At 40.2% G+C, this 19277-nt stretch overlaps 1 protein-coding gene across 9 annotated transcripts in view; it reads right to left on the bottom strand.

Moving 5' to 3' along the window:
* The window catches only part of prom1a (prominin 1a), a 138530-nt gene extending 131683 nt beyond the window's left edge, over nt 1–6847 (bottom strand). For all 9 annotated transcript variants that reach the window (XR_005992466.1, XR_005992468.1, XR_005992467.1 and 6 more), the window contains exon 1: nt 6347–6847. Coding sequence is in view for 4 of the 9 variants with exons in the window: in XM_041797624.1 (XP_041653558.1) it covers nt 6347–6578 (232 nt within the window). In the remaining 5 variants the exon portion in view is untranslated. The remainder of the gene's footprint in view (nt 1–6346) is intronic.
* Between the last annotated feature and the right edge of the window lie 12430 nt (nt 6848–19277).

Raw genomic sequence — 19277 nt, 5'->3', positions numbered from 1 at the left:
GTGTTTGATACATAAAACCAATGTGTCAGTCGCCGGCATCAAACATTCATGAGATTATAAAGATATTTCTGAAGTAAAATGTCATGCAGTGATTGGAAGATGAGATGATAGAGCCATGCTAATGACACAAAAATCACAGTCGTCCTCTGTTAGAGGTACTGCTGGGGTCACTTGTGTTGATAATGAAACCCAATCACACAACTGTTCTTTTAATTATCCAAGGGTTTATGTCATACTGTCTGCAGAGAAATGTATAGTATAAGATGAGCTTCATGAAATGTGGTTTAAAGGAGAAGTGCCAGCATTTCACAAGAGTGTTGCTGTTCATCTCCACCATTGAAAAACACCATGGAAAGGCAGCTTTTAAAGTTGGCAGGTCTCAGGAGGAAGAGAAATATACAGCACATTCAGAAAGTACTCAGAACCCCTTTTCAATTTTGTTATGTTGCAGCCTGAAGCAGGCTTTCACGAGGCGTTCTGTGCAAACTGTGTTTTGCACTGAGGAGAAGCTTCCTTCTAGCCACTCTGCCATAAAGTCCAGATAGATGGAGGGCTGTAATGATGTTTGTTCTTCCAAACCTTTGTCCCATCTCCACATAGGATCTCTGGAGCTTAGTTAGAGTGACCATAAAGTTCTTGGTCACCTCTCTTACTAATGCCCTTTTTCCCCCAGTTGCTCAGTTTGGCAGGGCGACCAGCTCTTGGAGAGTCCTGGTTGAGCCAAACTTATTTATTTTGAGAATTATGGAGGTCACTGTGCTCTTGGGAACATCCAGTGCAACAGAGTTTTTTTTTATTTTTGCAGCCTTCCCTAGATCTGTGCCCTGGAACAGTCCCATCTTTGGGCTTTGCAGACAGTTCCTTTGACCTCATGGCTTAGTTTTTACTCTGATATGCATTGTCAGCTGTGAGGCTTTTCATATAAAGGTGTGTGCCTTTCCAAATCATGTCCAATCAGTTTAATTTACCATAGCTGGACTCCAAACGATGCGTACAGTAATCTCAGGAAAGACTGAGTGAAATTGGAAAAACCTGTGCTAAATTTCAAGTGTCGTTGCAAAGTGTGAATACTTATGTCAATGGAATATTTAATTTTTTATCTTTAATACATTTGAAAAAAAATGCCAAACTTCTATATGGAATTTGTCAGGATGGGGAACTGAGTGTAGATTACTAAAATTAAAAAAGAATTTTTTTTTTTTTTTAGTCTGTATCTTCAGGCTGCAACATAACAAAACTGAAAAAAGTGAGAGGGGTCTGACTACTTTCTGAATGCACTGTAGATCTCTTCTAGTTTTGGCTTCACAGAGAACAGAGAAATAAATCTGTCAGTCAGTGCAAATTCAAACATTACACCTCTCCAGGACTCATTCATCCATTTTTTTATACCGCTTATCTCATTGGGGGTCACAGTGGTCTGTCATTGGGCGAGAGGCGATGTACACCCTGGACTGGTCGCCAGTCAATCGCAGAGCTGACATATAGAGACAGACAATATCACAATCTCATTCACACCTACGGCCAATTTAGAGTCACCAATTAACCTAATGAGCATGTTTTTAGTAGTGGGAGGAAGCCAGAGTACCCCACGCAAGCAGGGGGAGAACATGCAAACTCTGCACAGAAGAATGCTAACCGCTAACCCCTGCACCACCATGCAGCCCCCTCCAGGCCTCAGAGTTTACATTTTTGCCATTTCACAATTTTCCCAATATAACATATTAAATTCCACAAGGTTTTAAGGTCTATTTGATAAATGCTTTTTGCCCTCCTTCAACATTTTCAAACTGTCCTGTGCATTTGAGACAGGGTTTAAGACTTTGCTTGCCATTTTTTTATTTGTTAAAAAAAGCGGTACTATCCTGGGAGTTTCATTTTTGTTGCCCTGGTACTGAAAGAGGCGTTGATATTGGTTAATATTTATCATACTCCTAATTTAAGTTTTGGTATCTTGGAGACCCTACTGAGGATTTTTCCTTTGTTAAATCCTTTAAAGCTTCAAATTCAGGACAAGAAATCTGTGCAGAAACCCTGACCCAGAGTGAAATCCTTACACATGTGCTTGCAGATGTCCATAGCATTTGTAGCCCAGTCTGAAGTAAAGACAGAGCTTCATCCACTCAGCCTGAACAGAGCTCCACTCTGACATCTGCACCTCCTCCAGTCACAAACCACTGGAGTGAAAGAGACTTACAGATCCTTTTCTTCACTTGTCTTACACATTTTAATGTAACTACACGTTATGTTCTCCAACAAGCAGCTCAACATCAGTGCAGAGGGAATTCCTACAACATGCTGTTACAGAAATGACGAGCTCTGCAAGTCTCAAAGGTTTGCTGCAAACCAGCATGTTTTCATCCAAACAGACCTGACAAATCACTGGATTCATCGTGTTAAATATCCACACACGCACTGCTGCTATTAATACACTCATCGCCTTTTCCAACGCCATCCAAATTCTGGTGAACCCAAAAATCATAATGAATTCCCCGGGGCTCTCTAATCAAAGGAATGTCAAAACTATGTGCAAGCGTTTGTCTGCAGCTGAACTATTATGTACGAACCAACAATTTCCACATGATTTCCATTCTCTGTCCTGCATCATTGGGTGGGTGCACCCATGGGTGAACTAACAACTTCACTGAGCAGTGGTCTGCTGCTCCATAGGATTAGGACATGAGCCCCCGAGTGCTGGTGACAAACTGGAATCTAAAAGGCCAACAACATATGGTGTACGGGCTTATGGGATTACCCAATTAACAAGGTGACTCAGAGAGCTGCTAATCTGCAAAATGTTCCAGCGGAGCGCGCTCTCAGACTGTGACGCATGGAGGGGTGTCGCATCTTTTTGACCATTAAACACACACACTCACACACCTTATTTCTGTCTGTTAAGCAGTCAGCTCTAATTGTATTACATGGAGATCCACGCGTGCGCAGAGGCTTTCTGGGTGCCCAAATAAACATTCACTCTCTCGGGCAAAATAAAAAGAAAAAAACAGAACTCCACGTGTAGAGCTGAGCACGTTCTGCTGTCAGCAAGAGGTTCATTAGTTGTCATTATGTGGACACAGAGTGTGCTGCAGGCAGAAACATCACCTTCATGTGCGCTGTCAGCTCTGCGCACAAATCTAGACGCGCACAGCACAGGCGCATGGATGGACTACAAATCTATAGACACATTTTCACGCAACCATACAGAAGAGAAGCTGGAGAACGTCAGTTCAAACAGCCGCTGCTGATTCACGTTCATTCATGGGAACTAATCTGTCTTTGCATGCAGAGTTTTTGCGCATGCCAACTGATTACAGATCCAGTAATGTCACTGATTTGAATGGGACAACAGCTGATCCTGGACTCCTGATTTTTCTGACACTATAGGTCCCACATGACAACATATTATTCCACTCAGACAAGTCTCTGAAAGTGGATCTTCCCAGTAGCACACCTAAGACATCATACACAGTTCCTGCAGACTTCCCCAAGTAGGGCTGGGAAATAAGAACAAAAATCATATCTCAATATGTTATTAGATAAACAGATGTCCTAGTTCCATACTTAAACACTTTGATCTGATTCTAGTAAAAATCAAACAGCTTTGAACCCTGTTTGATACCCAGCCACAAAAATAGACAATATCAGGCAAAATTTTGTTTTTAACAATCTAAACCTGCAGATAAAACTTCTACACACTTTCTTATAAATTTCTGTTTATTGAAGCTGGCAAAATTTTCCGTTCTCAAATGATAACATCTCCATTATTTAAATGATCCGTAGTGTCAAAAAGTTCAAAAGGACGGTCTAAACTGGCACCATTTGAAAAGTAGGAGGAACTTTGTATTTCCCACAGAATGATGCTGTTCTGGCCTAGCTCATTAATAAGGGATTGATACTGGTACTAATAGCCGATATTTAGAATCAATATGAATTTATTATTGCAAAGACAATGTACTTGAAGTGACAAAAGTGGAATATCATGGTTTTAAAAAATTAAGAAAAATGAACTATTTTAAAGCTCTGTTGACACGAGAAATAGCACAGCAGCAGAGAAACAGGAAGTGATCTCATACACTTTCTGTAGGAATCAAGATTCAGACTTTTTGATTGATAGATTTAATCCATTATTGGTCAAACAATATACCAATGCAGATAATCAGCCAAATGAAAATACCAGCCTCCATAATCAGCAAAGTTGATAATCAGTCAACCCCCATCTGTAATCATAGTAGGTGCATTGCGTTTATGACGAGGTCCCATATCGCAGCCATCATCCAAAAGTGCAGAAGTACAGAATGGTATCAGCAATAAGAAGCTGCAAAAATGTTGAAACAATTTCTAACATAAGAAGCTGCACCTTGGAGCATTTGTAGGAAGGATGAACTAGGGATGCATCAGCATGATATCAGTATCAGCAGATCTGAACATTTCTGCTGATATTTTAACTAGGGATGCACAGATACCGATCCAGCCGATGCCAAGCCTAAGTACTCGTACTTGTACTTGTAAACAGCAGATACTGTACTGGGTCCCATTTAGGGTCATGTCAGCCTCTCATCATGATAGTATGTAGTCAAAGTTTGAACCATGTCTGCAGGTTTTTGATATTTTAACATAAATGAGGATGACAAAGGAAGTAGAGGAGAATGAAAACTGTGCAATTATACAATTGTCAAAAGGAGGGATGAGGAAAGTCTGATGAAAATAAACTTTCAAATAAATTTAAGAACAGTTATGCAGTAATAAAGTACTCATACATCGGTGAGTAATCAATGTTAAATATTTGTACTTGGTCTAGGAAAATGTGGTATCAGTGCATCTCTATTTATAACCAATATCTTGGCAATAAAAGTCCTATATCAGCTGTAAATATTGGTTGTAGGAACAAATAAGTTAGTGGAGCTTTAGGCTGGACCAACAGCCCTTTGTCAGCAGATGTATTTTTCTTTATACACCTTAATGTTTAAGAGCTACAATGTGCTCATTTGTTCATTCTCAGATTTTGAATAGTGTGTTTAAGGACTAAAGTCTTAGGCTGATCCACATTTAAATATCAGTACTGATATTAGTCTCGGCTAAAATTGATTTCTAAATGTGGGAATGTCAGATATTGGAAAAATTTTGATATCCTGCATTTCTAGGATGTGTCTGTAAATGTATCTGCTGCCTGTGCAGATGGTGACTATATTCAATCAAAAAAAACATACCTATGGTCATCAAAAACACTTGAGTGGCTTTAAATATACCTGGGTGTCCCGCCCTAGTGTTGTCAATGTGTGGGAAATACTACACTTGCAAGAAGTGAGGGACTTTTGCAGGTTCCACCAACTTTTCCAAATGTTGCCAACGTATTTATGCAATTTAGACAGTGTGTAGGAGTTTGTCTGAATTTCTGATTGTTCAAAACTTTAAATTACCAAATATTGGGCATCTAGGACTGCTAACTGTGTTGCAAAGGTATTCAACAGCTATCTGTATCATTTCATTTGACTAATATTTTGAGCACTCACGCAGTAATCAAAATAGGTAAGGGCTGTCAAGATTAATCCTATTAATTGCAATAATTAAAGCCCAAAATAAGTGCATTAATTTTATTTTAGTTGCAGTTAATCTTGTGCCTTTTTGTCCCTATCAGCATGCTTTGGTTAAGCCATGTCAGCGTCACACAGTGATGCCACAGTGATGTATAGTAAACCACCACTGCTCCTTAATGTCTCATTTCACTTTAAAACTCATTCAAAAGTCATCTGAACCTTGTTATAAACTTAAACCAATACAAAAATTTATCTTTTTTGTTCCCTTATTTCCTTTAAGAGCTGTAGCAATTTCCTTTTCCCCAGTAAAGTTCATGTTAAAAACTTTAAACTAACAATAAAAGCAGGTCTGTATCCAAACAGGAAATCAATTAGGCTATCCAAAATGACACAAGAATCATTTTAAATTTGGAATAATGGAATTTTAAAATGTGCCACAAAGGATGCAATTAGTTGCAACTAACCACTGATATTCTGAGATTAATCAGGATTGAAAGTTTAATTTAACAGCCACAAAATGGACACAATTTAGATCAAAATTTGCATTTATTTTCAGATATGGTGATGCATCTTCAAAACTTGCTTTATTGCCCAGCCCTAGAACGGATCCAGCAGCCTACTATCTCTGATTAGAACTCAAAGACATCGTTGATTTCTGATATTTCTGACCACATAAGTCCCACATGACAACAACATATTCTAGTGAGACCAGTTTCTAAAGTGACCATTCCCAGTTAAACTCCAGAGAAATCCCACTGTGTGCCGTCAGTCTCCCTGTAGAGATCTCATGTTGAGACAGTGAAGAGGATGCTTACCTTCAGGGAAAGCGTTGGGTTGCACCACATACAGAAAGCCGTGCACCAAGTGGAACAGGATCCCTATCGGTCCCGGTTCGTAATGGGCCAGTGTCTCGTAAACTCCCGCAGGCACGTAACCGAAATCCAACTTTCCCGGCGGTGGCAGTCTCCGTGGCTCCGTCTCTTGCTGGAGTTCAGCGGACGCCTGAAGCACCCAAAGCAGCAGCAGGAGGATCCTAGTCTTCCACATGGTGATAGTTTGATTGACTGGCCTTCAGACTGGGGTTAAATTCCCGACCCGAGGAGAGCTGGAAGATGACCGCCTGGATTCTTATCTTCCTTTTCAAAGAGGAAGAGGCGAGAGTGGATTCAAAGTGTCCAGATGGATGGACCGCAGCTTTTTAAGTCCTGCTGCCCGCGGAGAGCCTCTCTTTGAGCATCGTTCCCCGCGGTGTGAGGCTCCAAACCGGGTGATCCTCTCTCCCACGTCTCGTTCAGTCCCACAGAGATGAGCGCGCCTGTCGCTTCCACTCCAGCATCTGTGCGCACGGGGAGGCGCTGCGTCACGGGAGCGGGCGGGGGTGCGCGTCTCCGTCACATCTACAGAGAGAGGACTGGTCCGGAGGGAAGCGCTCCTCCTGCCGGGGAGAGGAAGGTGGAGTTAAGAGAGGAGGAACATCTTGTGTCTGAGAGTTTCTGTTGTGTCTCGTGGGTCTAAACAGGCTTTTGTAGTCGGTTGAATCACATCCAGGCTGACACGGATCCTTAGGGGAAGGAAGAGGGGGGAATAAAACTAAACAGTATACTGCAAGCTTAATGTGGCTGCAGTTTGGAGGGTTCGGTAAAGAAAGGCTCCATTTGTGCTTTATTTTACAACCTTAGATCAAGTTTAACAGAAGAGTCCTTCACTCAAGTTAGCCAGAGCTATCAGAATAACAAATAGGTTCCTATTATGCAGTCAGGCTGGCTCCTACAGAGCAGAAATCACACTAAAAGTGTTTAGATGTTCTCATGATGTGGTCAAAGTGGACTCAGAGCCAGCTCTGTGTCCTTGTATGAGATACTTGTCAATAATAAGAGTATTAGCCACAAAAATGAGGGTCAGATTGTTAGCACTGAAGCTAGGCTTTACGTCACTACAGTTTACCACAATATTTATCTACATGTAGGAGAACCCAGGCTAAAAAGGAATGTTGAGATAGGTTTACACTATTCTGAGAAAAATCTTAATATCGTAAGAAAGTCACATTTTTTGGCTAACCACATACAGCACAGGTGTCAAACTCAAGGCCCGGGGGCAAAATCCGGCCGGTGGTACAGTTGTATCCGGTCCTCAGGCTCATACAACCTTTCTATTATAACTGGCCTGCCAACAGTATGCAGATTTCCTCCAGTATAAACGTGTAAACTGAACCTTGATGATTTAAAATATCCTTGTTAAATTATAAAAATCTGAAAAAGTAAAGAGTAAAAGAAGTTAGATAAAAAGTCGGTGGGAAAAGAAATTAATGTTGGAATTTCATATTTTCAATTTTGCATCTCACAGTTCTGACTTAAACTTCTGATTTTTACTTTTTCCATGTTTTGACCTTCAAAATTCCCAATTAAATATTCTAAGTCACATTTTTACTTTTTTAGAACTAGTGATTTTGACTTTTTATCTCATTTATTTGCCTTTTAAAACATTATTTTTTCTTGAAATTTCATGTTTTGACCATTTGAACTAATAAGTTTGACTTTTATCTCAGACCTTGAGCCTTTAAACTTATAATTTGTACTTTTTTAAAATCTCAGAATGATTTATTATCAGTGTTATCATTTATATTTGTTCATATTTTACTAATGGTGAAATGAGGTTGACAGTTTATTACCTCCGCCAAGGAGGTTATGTGATTTGTTCATTTGTTCGTTTGTTAGCAACATAACTCAAAAAAGCATGGACAGATTTTCAGGAAATGTCAGAAATGGCATAAGGAAGAACTGATTAGGTTTTGGGACTGATCCGGATCACCATCTGGATCCAGGAATTTTTTAAAGGATTCTTTACTATTGAGAGATATGGCTAATGGCGGAGATTGCGGACATGAGTAACTTCAATCCCAGCAACAGTTTTTTGTGTGTTTCTATTCAAAGTTTTTGAGTTTATAGACTTTGAAAGACGCACGCCCGGTCGAGGAGACAAGTCAGAGCGTAACAGAGAGAAAGACAGCGAATTTTAGCGAGAATACTCACAATGCTGGGAGGAATAGAGGAATATTCACCCTTCGCCATGACTTTCAGTCGTCCGTTTTGATATATTGCAGCCCGATGCTACAGTCCCTTGAACTCTTTTTATCCTCAGTAATCCACACTCAGCTCCCAATAATGTTAAGTTGAAAAGATAATTTTAGATTTTTTTGCAAATTTATGAAAAATAAAAGAACTGAAATATCACATCGCCAAGTATTCAGAGCCTTTGCACATAACACGTGAAATTTAGCTCTGGTTCCTCCCATTTCTCTGAATCTTTGCTGAGATGTTTCTACACCTCGATTGGAGTCCACCTGTGGTAAACTGAAGTGATTGGACATGATTTGGAAAGGCACACACCTCCCTATAGAATACCTCACAGCTGACCATTCATATCAGAGCAAAAGCCAAGCCATGAGATCAGACGAACTGCCTGCAGAGCTCAGAAACAGGATTGCTGCAAGGCACAGATCTGGGGAAGGCAATAAAAAATTTTTATTGCACTGAAAGAGTGCAGTGGCCTCCATAAATATCAAATGGAAGAAGTTGGGCACAGCCAGGACTCTTCCAAGAGCTGGCCAATCGGGAGAGACAGGCCTTAGTATGAAAGGTGACCAAGAACCTGATGGTCGCTCTGACGGAGCTCCAGAGATCCTGTGTGGAGATGGGACAAAGTTCCAGAAGGATAACCATCACTGTAGCCCTTCACTGATCTGGGCTTCATGACAGAGAGCTGAATGGAAGCCTCTCTTCTGTGCAAAACACAAGGAAGCCCACTCTGAGGTTACAAAAAAAAACAAAACAAAACATGTGATCATGTCCAATCAATTCAGTTTACCACAGATGGACTCCAATCAAGGTGTAAAAACATCTCAGCAAAGGTCAAGAGAATGAGAGGAACCTGAGCTAAAATTCTGTTGTTGTTTCAAAGGGTCTGAATACTTCTGTCAGTGTGATATTTCAGTTCTTTTATTTATAAAAAATTCAAAAAAATCTAAAATTTTATGTTCACATTTTCATGGTGGGGTACTGAGTGTAGGTTAATGACAATACAAATACATTCAAATGACTGTAGCATCAGACTGTGAGATAAGAGCACTGAAGAAAGTGAAGGGGTGTGAACACTTCCTGAATGCAGTGTATGCGAATGTTTCTCCCTTTAAAGCTCCAACAATGCATTTTTATTTAGTGAGGATTTTGGCACCCCCTGTGAACAAATTGGTAGACCCTTCTTCTGCAATCTTAAAATTGTAAGCTGTGCAACTACCCATCTTTTTCTGGATTCTCTCAGAACACAGACAGTTAATAGTGAGTTTTCCTGACTTTTAAAATAAAGGTTCAAATAAAAATAAATAAACAAACCCAGTCCTGAAAAATGTCTTTTGTAATTCTGCTTCTTCACCTCGAGTGTAGAATCAGACAACTTTTCTTTACTCTGAAGTTGTGCTCCATCAGCACTGAAGAGATAAGCTGATTGACTTGTTGACAAAACTTCCTCATAAGATAAATTAATCAATTAGGCTCACTGTAGAAGAAAATCTAAACATGCAATTCTTTTAATTTGATTAGAGAGAGAATAGGATGCTTGTTTGTTCATTATATTGTCTTAAAATGAGTGTCTTTGTGGTTTAGAGCACCTGGGAGTCTTTGGTTTTCACTCATGAGAATTTTCTAACATTAATAACCATAAATGCTTAGTATAGAAAGAAACAAATGGTTGCAGTCTTTGTTATCACAAACTAGTTTTAAAAATAAACTTTGGACTATGGCACAAATGTTTCAGGTTGTATTTAAACTCATCTTGACAGTTTTGACCTAAGAAAACAAAGTCCCTAGCTTATTTGAATAAAATGTCCCATCTTTAACTTTCCATCTGTTTCACCCACAGGTGCTTTCTCTTTCTCTGACCTTTGACCCCTTCTACACCCTGAGGACAGACAGAGGATACCTAAGGTGCAGCCAAAGGAGGTGTTCTGATTGGCTGAGCAGCGATGAGGTGGGCTCTGCTTCTGTCTCTTTGCACAATAACGTCCTTGTGCTCTCTGTGGCATACGGGGGCCCTCGGCTCCTGGAGACAAGGGGGGCTCCTGTGTGGAGGTCTTTGATCACTGACTATGAGCACCTTCCTGCACTGATCACACAAACTCATTAGATCTGCAGAGGGGCAGATGGGATATAGATGGCACAGACTTTTTCATACACTGGAGAAAGAAACAGTGTGGCATGCTGAGAACTTTCTTCAGTCAGTTTGGACTCCTGGAAAATTATGAGTAATGTCGTCAAAGAAGTCACTGTACAGGTACATCTCAAAAAATTAGAATATCATGAAAAAGTTCAATATTTTTTGTCCCTCTTTCCTGAAAGTGAAACCCATATATTATACAGACTTGTTACACAGAGAGTGACATATTTCAAGCCTTTATTTCTTGAAATGTTGATGATTATGGCTTTCAGATAAGCAAACCCAAAATTCAGTGTCTCAAAAAATTAGAATATTACATAAGATCAATATAAAAAGGATGTTTTAAACAGAGATTTCAGGCTTCTGAAAAGTATGTTCATTTCTGTGCCTTCAATACCTGGTTGGGCCCCCTTTTCATGAATTACTGCATCAATACGGCATGGCATGGAGGTGATCAGCCTGTGGCACTGCTCAGGTGTAATGGAAGCCCAGGTTGTTTTGATAGCAGCCTTCAGGTCATCTGCATTGTTGGGTCTGGTGTCTCTCATCTTCCTCTTGATTCTCTATGGGGTTCAGGTCAGGCCAGTTTGCTGGCCAATCAAGCACAGTAACACCATGGTCATTGAACCAGCTTTTGGTACTTGTGGCAGTGTGGGCAGGTGCCAAGTCCTGCTGGAAAATGAAATCAGCATCTCCATGAAGCTTGTCAGCAGAAGGAAGCAAGTAGTGCTCTAAAATGTCGTGGTAGATGGCTGTGTTGACTGTGGACTTCAGAAAACACAGTGGACCAACACCAGCAGATGCCATGGCAGCCCAAATCATCACTGACTGTGGAAACTTCACACTGGACTACAAGCAATGTGGATTCTGTGCCTCTCCACTCTCCAAGGTCCCAGAGTCTGGAGGAGTAGAGGAGAGGCACAGAATCCATGTTGCTTGAAGTCCAGCGTGAAGTTTCCACTGTCATGGCATCAGCTGGTGTTGGTCCACTGTGTTTTCTGAAGTCCACAGTAAACGCAGCCATCTATGACGACATTTTAGAGCCCTACATGCTTCCTTCTGCTGACAAGCTTCATGGAGATGCTGATTTCATTTTCCAGGAGGACTTGGCTCCCTCTCACACTGCAAATAGTACCAAAAGCTGGTTCAATGACCATGGTGTTACTGTGCTTGATTGGCCAGGACACTGGCCTGACCTGAACCCCATAGAGAATCTATGGGGTATTGTCAAGAGGAAGATGAGATGCCAGACACAACAATGCAGATGACCTGAAGGCCGCTATCAAAACAACCTGGGCTTCCATTACACCTGAGCAGTGTCACAGGCTGATCGCCTCCATGCCATGCCGCATTGATGCAGTAATTCATGAAAAGGGGGCCCAACCAAGTATTGAAGGCACAGAAATGAACATACCTTTCAGAAGCCTGAAATCTCTGTGTAAAACATCCTTTTTATATTGATCTTATGTAATATTCTAATTTTTTGAGACACTGAATTTTGGGTTTGCTTATCTGAAAGCCATAATCATCAACATTTCAAGAAATAAAGGCTTGAAATATTTCACTCTATGTGTAACAAGTCTATATGATATATGGGTTTCACTTTCAGGAAAGAGGGACAAAAAATATTGAACTTTTTCATGATATTCTAATTTTTTTAGATGTACCTGTACATTTACAACATATCTGAAATGGTATGGTGCCAGAATCCAACACAACAGTGAATGTTTTTTTTTTTTTTTTTTTTACCTTTACAGTAATGTTCCATGTGATTGGATGTTCTCAGTTTTTTCAAAAAATAAGTGTAAACGAACTTACAGGTGAGTTGAAGAGAGTGAAGCAGCTTCATTATGAGCTCAAAGATTGCACCACCCCAGCAGCAGTAGTGGAATATAATCTCCATCACCCCACTCTGCTCACCCAGGATGAATTTTCCTTTTCAACTGTGAATAAGCACACCGATTCATTCTGACTCCTCATGAAGATTTCAACCAAAAGTCAGAATGAGCTGGAAAATGTCAGAGTAAGGTTGGAGTGAAAAAAATCACCTACTTGCATTCACAAATGAAGCTCCACCTGAAAGTTTTTGGAAAGTTTCAGTTTTGTTTGTGAAAAAACATGCCTTTTTTATGTGCATGCTCCTGAAAATTTTTAGGAAGTGTCAGGACAGGCAGCTCCTTCCTTAGCTACTAACTCACATGTGCCCTCACAGCAGGAGACTTCTGTGTAAGATGGGAGGATCTCATGAGACAGGAAATAATGTACAAAGGATGGCACAGAAAAGGTGTCTAATGTAACACAATGTGAGCTGAACATATTCAGAGTACTAATGACAGAGTGGTTCATGTATAATGGAAAGCAGAATAAGAGGATGAAGCAGCTTCAAAGATGATAAACTCATTGCCAACTATCACTGGCTCATGAATTTCCCTGAATATCACTTGGTGTTCACACATTGGCTCACTCCAGCTTTGTATGGTAATTGCACCAGGGGACTGCTAAAAAACACTCTGGATAAAGATGGGATAAAACATTTGCCTGTAAGTGTTCAGACATTCCAGGGTGTAACTCACCTCCTGCCCAGTGACAGCTGGGATAGGCTCCTGCCACCGTTGACTCCAAACAGGATAAGCAGTATAAAAGATAGATTGATGGGATAAATATTCGCCCCCTTCAAGTAAGTATGTAGCAGATGCACCTTTGGCTGCAATCACAGCACTGAGCCCGTGCGGGTCTCATTTAGGCTTTCACATCTGGACACTGCCATTTTACTGTCTTTAAACCATTTCTGTTTACCTTTCTCTGTATGCTTCAGTTCATTTTCATGCTGGAAAATAAATCTTCTCTGAAGCTGTAGTTCTTATGCAGATTGATTAAGATTGTCCTCCTGTATTTTGCTGCATTAGTTTTACCCTCTACCTTTACAAGCCTTTCAGGGTTGGGTGCTGTGAAGCATCCCCACAGCATGATGCTGCCACCATTGGGCTTCACAGTGGGGATGGTGTGTTTGTGGTGGTGTGCAGTGTTTGCTGTCTGCCAAACATAGTGTCATGTTTTATGGCTAAAAAGCACCATTTTGGTCTCATCAGACTAAACAACTTTCTTCACTTGACTGTGGAGTCTCCTGCATGCCTTCTGGTGAACTCTAGTGGAAATTTAATCTGAGTTTTCTTTGGGAAACAGTTGTTGTATGCAGAGTCTCTCCCATCTCAGCTGCTGAAGCTTATAACTCCTTCAGAGTAGTCATAGGTGTCTTGGTGGCCTCTCTCACTAGTTTCCTTCTTGCATGGTCACTCAGTTTGTAAAGATGGCCTGATCTAGGCAGATTTGTGCCACATTCATTCCATTTCTTGATGGTGGATTTATCTGAACTCCAGGGGATGTTCAGTGTCTTACAGGTTTTTTTTGTATCCATCCTCTGACATACTTTTCAATAACCTTTTCTCTGAGTTGCTTGGAGTGTTCTTGTGTCTCCATGGTGTAATGGAAGCCAGGAATACTGATTAACCAGTGACTGGACCCTCCGGGGCAGTTTTAGGGGCCTCATGCCAGTCTGCTTAGGGCCTCACTTTGGCCAGGGGCAACCTGACTGTGATTGATTTATAAAATCAATAAAAGGGTAAAACATCGACACGGCACTGTAGCTCACCCTAAAATTCTTGAAAACGTTTGAAGTTGTGTATATATGTAAAAAGGATACATCTTCAGAACCAAAAGAGTTTTCTGTCTAAAAGCATAGTTTTTGGTTCATAACAGAAGGCTTGTTAGTAAAGCAAGGCTAGCAGAGAGCAGGTGCATTCTGGTGTCAGAATGGGAAAGGCAGACATCCTGGGTTCATTTACGTTGTTTTATGTCACAATTCACCCTGTTACATTACTTTAATTAATCCACTCACCACTGCAAATTCACCAACACTGAACAAAATCCTGGCATTTGGCTTGTGTCTAATTTCCAACCCTTTGCTATTAATATAGGCAAGCAAAATAAGCCACATGATAATAATACAGCTCAGTGTTTTTATGTCATTGTAGCCTGGCTCTGACAGTGGTGACAGGCTTTCTACTGTCTAAATCCATAATTCATGCACACCTAGTTCTTGTCACATTTACAGCAACTTTATTACATCAGAGAGATTAATTTCTCATTTTGCTTCACAGTGACTTTAAGAACATTATTTATTCTAGAAATAGGTATAATTCTTTGATCATGATCAATTTTTTCCCCTCTTTTCTGTCTCTTTTAGAAAAGCTGTTCTCATGTTCATCTGGCATATTCTCACACAATGATAAATGCATGTATTTGACTACATTTACATTAGAATTGTATTATGTAATAGCATTAAAGAAATACCAAGTCATAATTAACCCTCCCTCTCCCTATGTAGCTTAAAAAAGTCTCATCTTTGAAAAAAGTCTGCATCAGGGATTAATTAAATTTCCCTGCATCCTAATTAGTCTGCTGTTTGTTGCTGATACTGCACGCGTCATAATTACCATCAAACATCCTTCCTTAAAGTCCGTCTGACATCTTGGATTCCCTCCAAACACTACTACGACTGTAAAACAACTTCCTGCTTCTGTAAGTGAGCTGAAGCTCATCTGAGTCTATGGGTCTGTAAGGAGATTAGCTTTCTAAGAATGTCTGCTGCAGATTTACCCTGCCTGATCTCTCCTCCTCCACAGACACAGTGCAGCTCAGCCTATAGACAGGTGAGGTCAAAGGTGGAGTGTAAACACTGAGTTACAGACAATAATATCTTCCTGTTATCAGTGTCAAGAGCTGTAACTCCGAATGCTTTCAAAACCAGGAAATACAGAGATTTGTGTTCTCTTCTTACTTAAGGGTTACTTTCTTGCTTTTTCAAGCTTTGAGCAAAATCACAGGGTGCTCATCGGGAGTTTCCTCAGTAGTCATGGAGATTGATTCTTGTATTTAATCTGAAAAACAGTTACTATTTTAACAATTTCAATTTCAGTGATTTATGGATTTGTTCTGCCCACCACATCCTACCTGTAGGCTTTATATTATTGTACAGTGCTCAGGCAAACAAGTATGATTATCTACAACGTTTGTGCCAAACCAAAAATGGTTCCGACTAATCAGCATCATTTGAGGAGAACGAGGCAGTAGCGGGGTTTTGTTGCAGGGATTAGCTCAGATGTAGCTGTATGTTCTTTGCAGAACATAACAGCGGAGAACACCCCTCGGGGGGCAAGCAGTGATTCATACATACATGCTACCAAAAAGGCCATGCTTTGAGCTGTCTATGACTATGCCAAGATTTTAAAGTGCAAAACTATAAACATTCTTGATTCTTAAGCAACTTTGTGTCCAGAAAGTAGTCAAATACTCAGGCGACAAAAAAAAAGAAAAAAAAAAATCCAAAAATTTTAAAAATTCACAGAGAAACTAACCTTGCAAAGCAGATGGATACGCCTGTTTCCTTGTTTTTTTACTGGAGAATCCATCTTGCAAAGCTCCCCATCTGAACCGTTTGGGCCCGATTAGAAAGTGACAGGACCAATCAGCGACGACGGGCAGTACTTTCAGGTGCAGCAGAGTCGTGACGTAAACAAGCAGCAGCAAGAGCTGGTGCAGTTATGGAGGAAGAGATTAGAGCGGATGCTGCTAAAGTGCCAGTTTTATCAGAACTTGGCAACATTTCTTCATTCAAAGAAGAACAAAGAACAGCAGTGACTTGTTTTCTTTTTAAAAAATGACAAAGTCGAGTACTTACATGTCTGTAGTCGCCATGTTTCGCATCATTCCTCAGTAGCTGCGCACATGCTGCTTGATAGCTGCTACGTCACGTGTTTTGTTGCTCTTATTGGCCTGTAGAGATGTGACAGACAGAACGTTCACCCAATCACACTCTGAGAGTTTTTTCAAAGCCTCTGCCTTTTCCCAAACATTTCCTATTGAAGCTTTCCCAGATGGATGTGTGAAAAAATCCATTTGGCGTGTCAGGTTACAGAGAAACAGGAGCAGGCAGGAATTAAAAAGCCTTCATCTAAAGCCTGGTCGAGCTGGTGTCACACAACACTTGTGTACTGTCTGTTTCCACGGAGCGGTCTGGTTTTGTTCAGTAGAGTTTTTGCCATGTGTCCCGGCCTGCTTTGGCATGAGCTTGTGATTGCTATGTGGGTTTGCCAGTGTATCCAATGGCTGCTGCCATGGTAGAAAAAGCTGGAGTATAGCAGCAGTTTAATCAGAACTGGACCACATTTCTTCACTAGAAAAGCACTCGGAGAGCGCAGACCTCCGCCATTAGCCCTATCTCCAAATAGTAAAGAATCCTTTAAAAAAGTGATCCAGATCAGTCCCAGAATCTGATCAGTTCTTTGTTTTGCCATTTCTGACATTTTCCTGAAATTTTCATCAAAATCCGTCCATAACTTTTTGAGTTATGTTGCTAACAAACTAACTAAATAACTAACAAACTAACAAACCCTGCCGATCACATAACCTCCTTGGCAGAGGTAATTAAAACAAGAGCAAAGAGCCACACTGAAAGCTTTTCATGTCTCTGCAGAGATGTTTCTGCATGTCTCCCAGCCAGCTGCAGCATGAATTTTATTCACCAAGAAGCTCAGCTGTTCACACACTACAGCAGCGTTAGCCTGTGGAGCTTAGGGTCGTACCAGAGCTGCACATGCCTACTACCTCACTTTGTCTTGTCACTCTTGTCAATGAATTTGAATTAGAATGTTTATCCAGTCAACTTCTGAGAAGTGTTTGAAAAGTCCTGCCCTTCCCAAATGCTTCGTATGCTCCGGTTGTGGGACTAATAACATGACAAAATTAAATATATGTCTTCAATAACAGGGTTTTTTCCCCCAACAACAGTATTTTAAACTTGCTTTTCACTGTCTGAATGCCTTGGGGAAGTGATTCTTTCAGTATTGATTTATTATCAATTCTTAATACAAAATTTGAGATTTACCAAACTGAAGAGTTGACAACTTGAGTCATGGATAGTAATATCAACATAATTCCCATGTTTTAAGAGGGATAAGTTGGTGAAACAAGAATTTCAGCAACCTCACAAACTAAACAGAGAAATGTTAAAGCTCTGACTGTTTTCTACAAAATTCCTTTAACAACATGTGATTGTCTATTACTATTTACACTGATACCAAGCCAATAAAGATAGCTAAAAATACTTCTCCAGGTTATTTGAGGTGATTTCTTCACTTTGTCCTTTCTAGTAGAGGAAAGAGAAATAATATTATCCCGTTTGACATGTAACAGACAAAGTTTACATATTTTAATCTCCAAATTGCACCAGTAATCATGTTTAGCATCTTGTTTCTTTGCAAAGTCCTGTTTAGACAGAAAGGGCTGGAAGTTGTGCCTTCATTTCACGCAAAGTATCATGGGGGCTAGGAATAACGTGGATAAAAGGGCAAAACCAAGGGGATGAATACTTTTTAGGCACTTTAAGTGAGTTCACTGAGTGCTCTTTGGTGATAGCGTCCTGATCTGTGTTGACAGAAGTGAAAGCTGCTGCTGTTCCTTTTTGTTCAGTCTGATGGCCTCTCTGACCTTGTCTGCATTAACTTTGTCATGATATCAACATTTTAAACTTTGAAAAGAATCAAGTGAAAATTCAACCAAGTCTTTGGCTCTTATTATTTGGTAATTTTTATATTTAACAACCAAAAGTGAATAACCTTTTGTGCATCAAAGCATTACAACTTTATAATTTACAGTCATAAAGTGGTGTAAGATTTAAATGATCAGATGTCATGTAGTTTTTTCATGCAAATAAAAAGAAAATATGAGCTTCACTGATGCCATTTTGTACAGTTATTTTTATTTTTTGCCAAATAAAAATTATTAAGTTGGCAATGGATATTTAACCTACTACAAACAGGTATGATTCCTTCTTTATCTCATTTCATCCATCCATCCCTGCATTATTCAAAAGGCTATGGAAGTCAACCTTGAAGTCTTTCTCCCCAGCAGCTACCCTTTCCTGTGGGAGCTCTGAACCGAGGGGATATAAAACCCACCCAGCAAGTTCTGCATCTACTCCTGGGGCTCTGTCCAGTTGGACATGTACTGACACCCTAAGGGAAGCAACCACGAGGAATGACTATAAAAATCCCCTTTACCGGCTGCTTTTAATGATGAGGAGGAGCAGCTCTCCTCCATGTTTTCTCACAAAATAAATACATTACATTTTGTACTTCTGTTTGGAGTTGTTTCTTTTACACTTTAAAATTTTTTTTTCTTTTTTGCTTTTTTATTTTTCTGTTTGTAAATCTGCATCACAAGTCGAATGAATAGGTAACTTACTCCAAGTAGATGAGGAAGTGACACAGTAGCTGATGGAACCTTTAGTCGTAGTTTCAGATTTTTAGGAAGTTTGTCAGGTCACGACTCAGACGCAGGAAGCTGACCAGGACAGCACGTCGTCTGGGGCTCAAAGTGAAAAAATTCAGCTCTTAAACAAAGAACAGACTGCAGCAGGGTGAACACACCATAATGTGGGAAATCTTAGTTCAGGACAACTGTTTCATAAAAACAACACAA

The sequence above is a fragment of the Cheilinus undulatus genome, linkage group 10 (assembly GCF_018320785.1).
Source record: "Cheilinus undulatus linkage group 10, ASM1832078v1, whole genome shotgun sequence".
NCBI lineage: Eukaryota > Metazoa > Chordata > Actinopteri > Labriformes > Labridae > Cheilinus > Cheilinus undulatus.
Note: the sequence above shows the minus strand (reverse complement) of the source record. Positions and strands in the feature narration are given on the sequence as shown.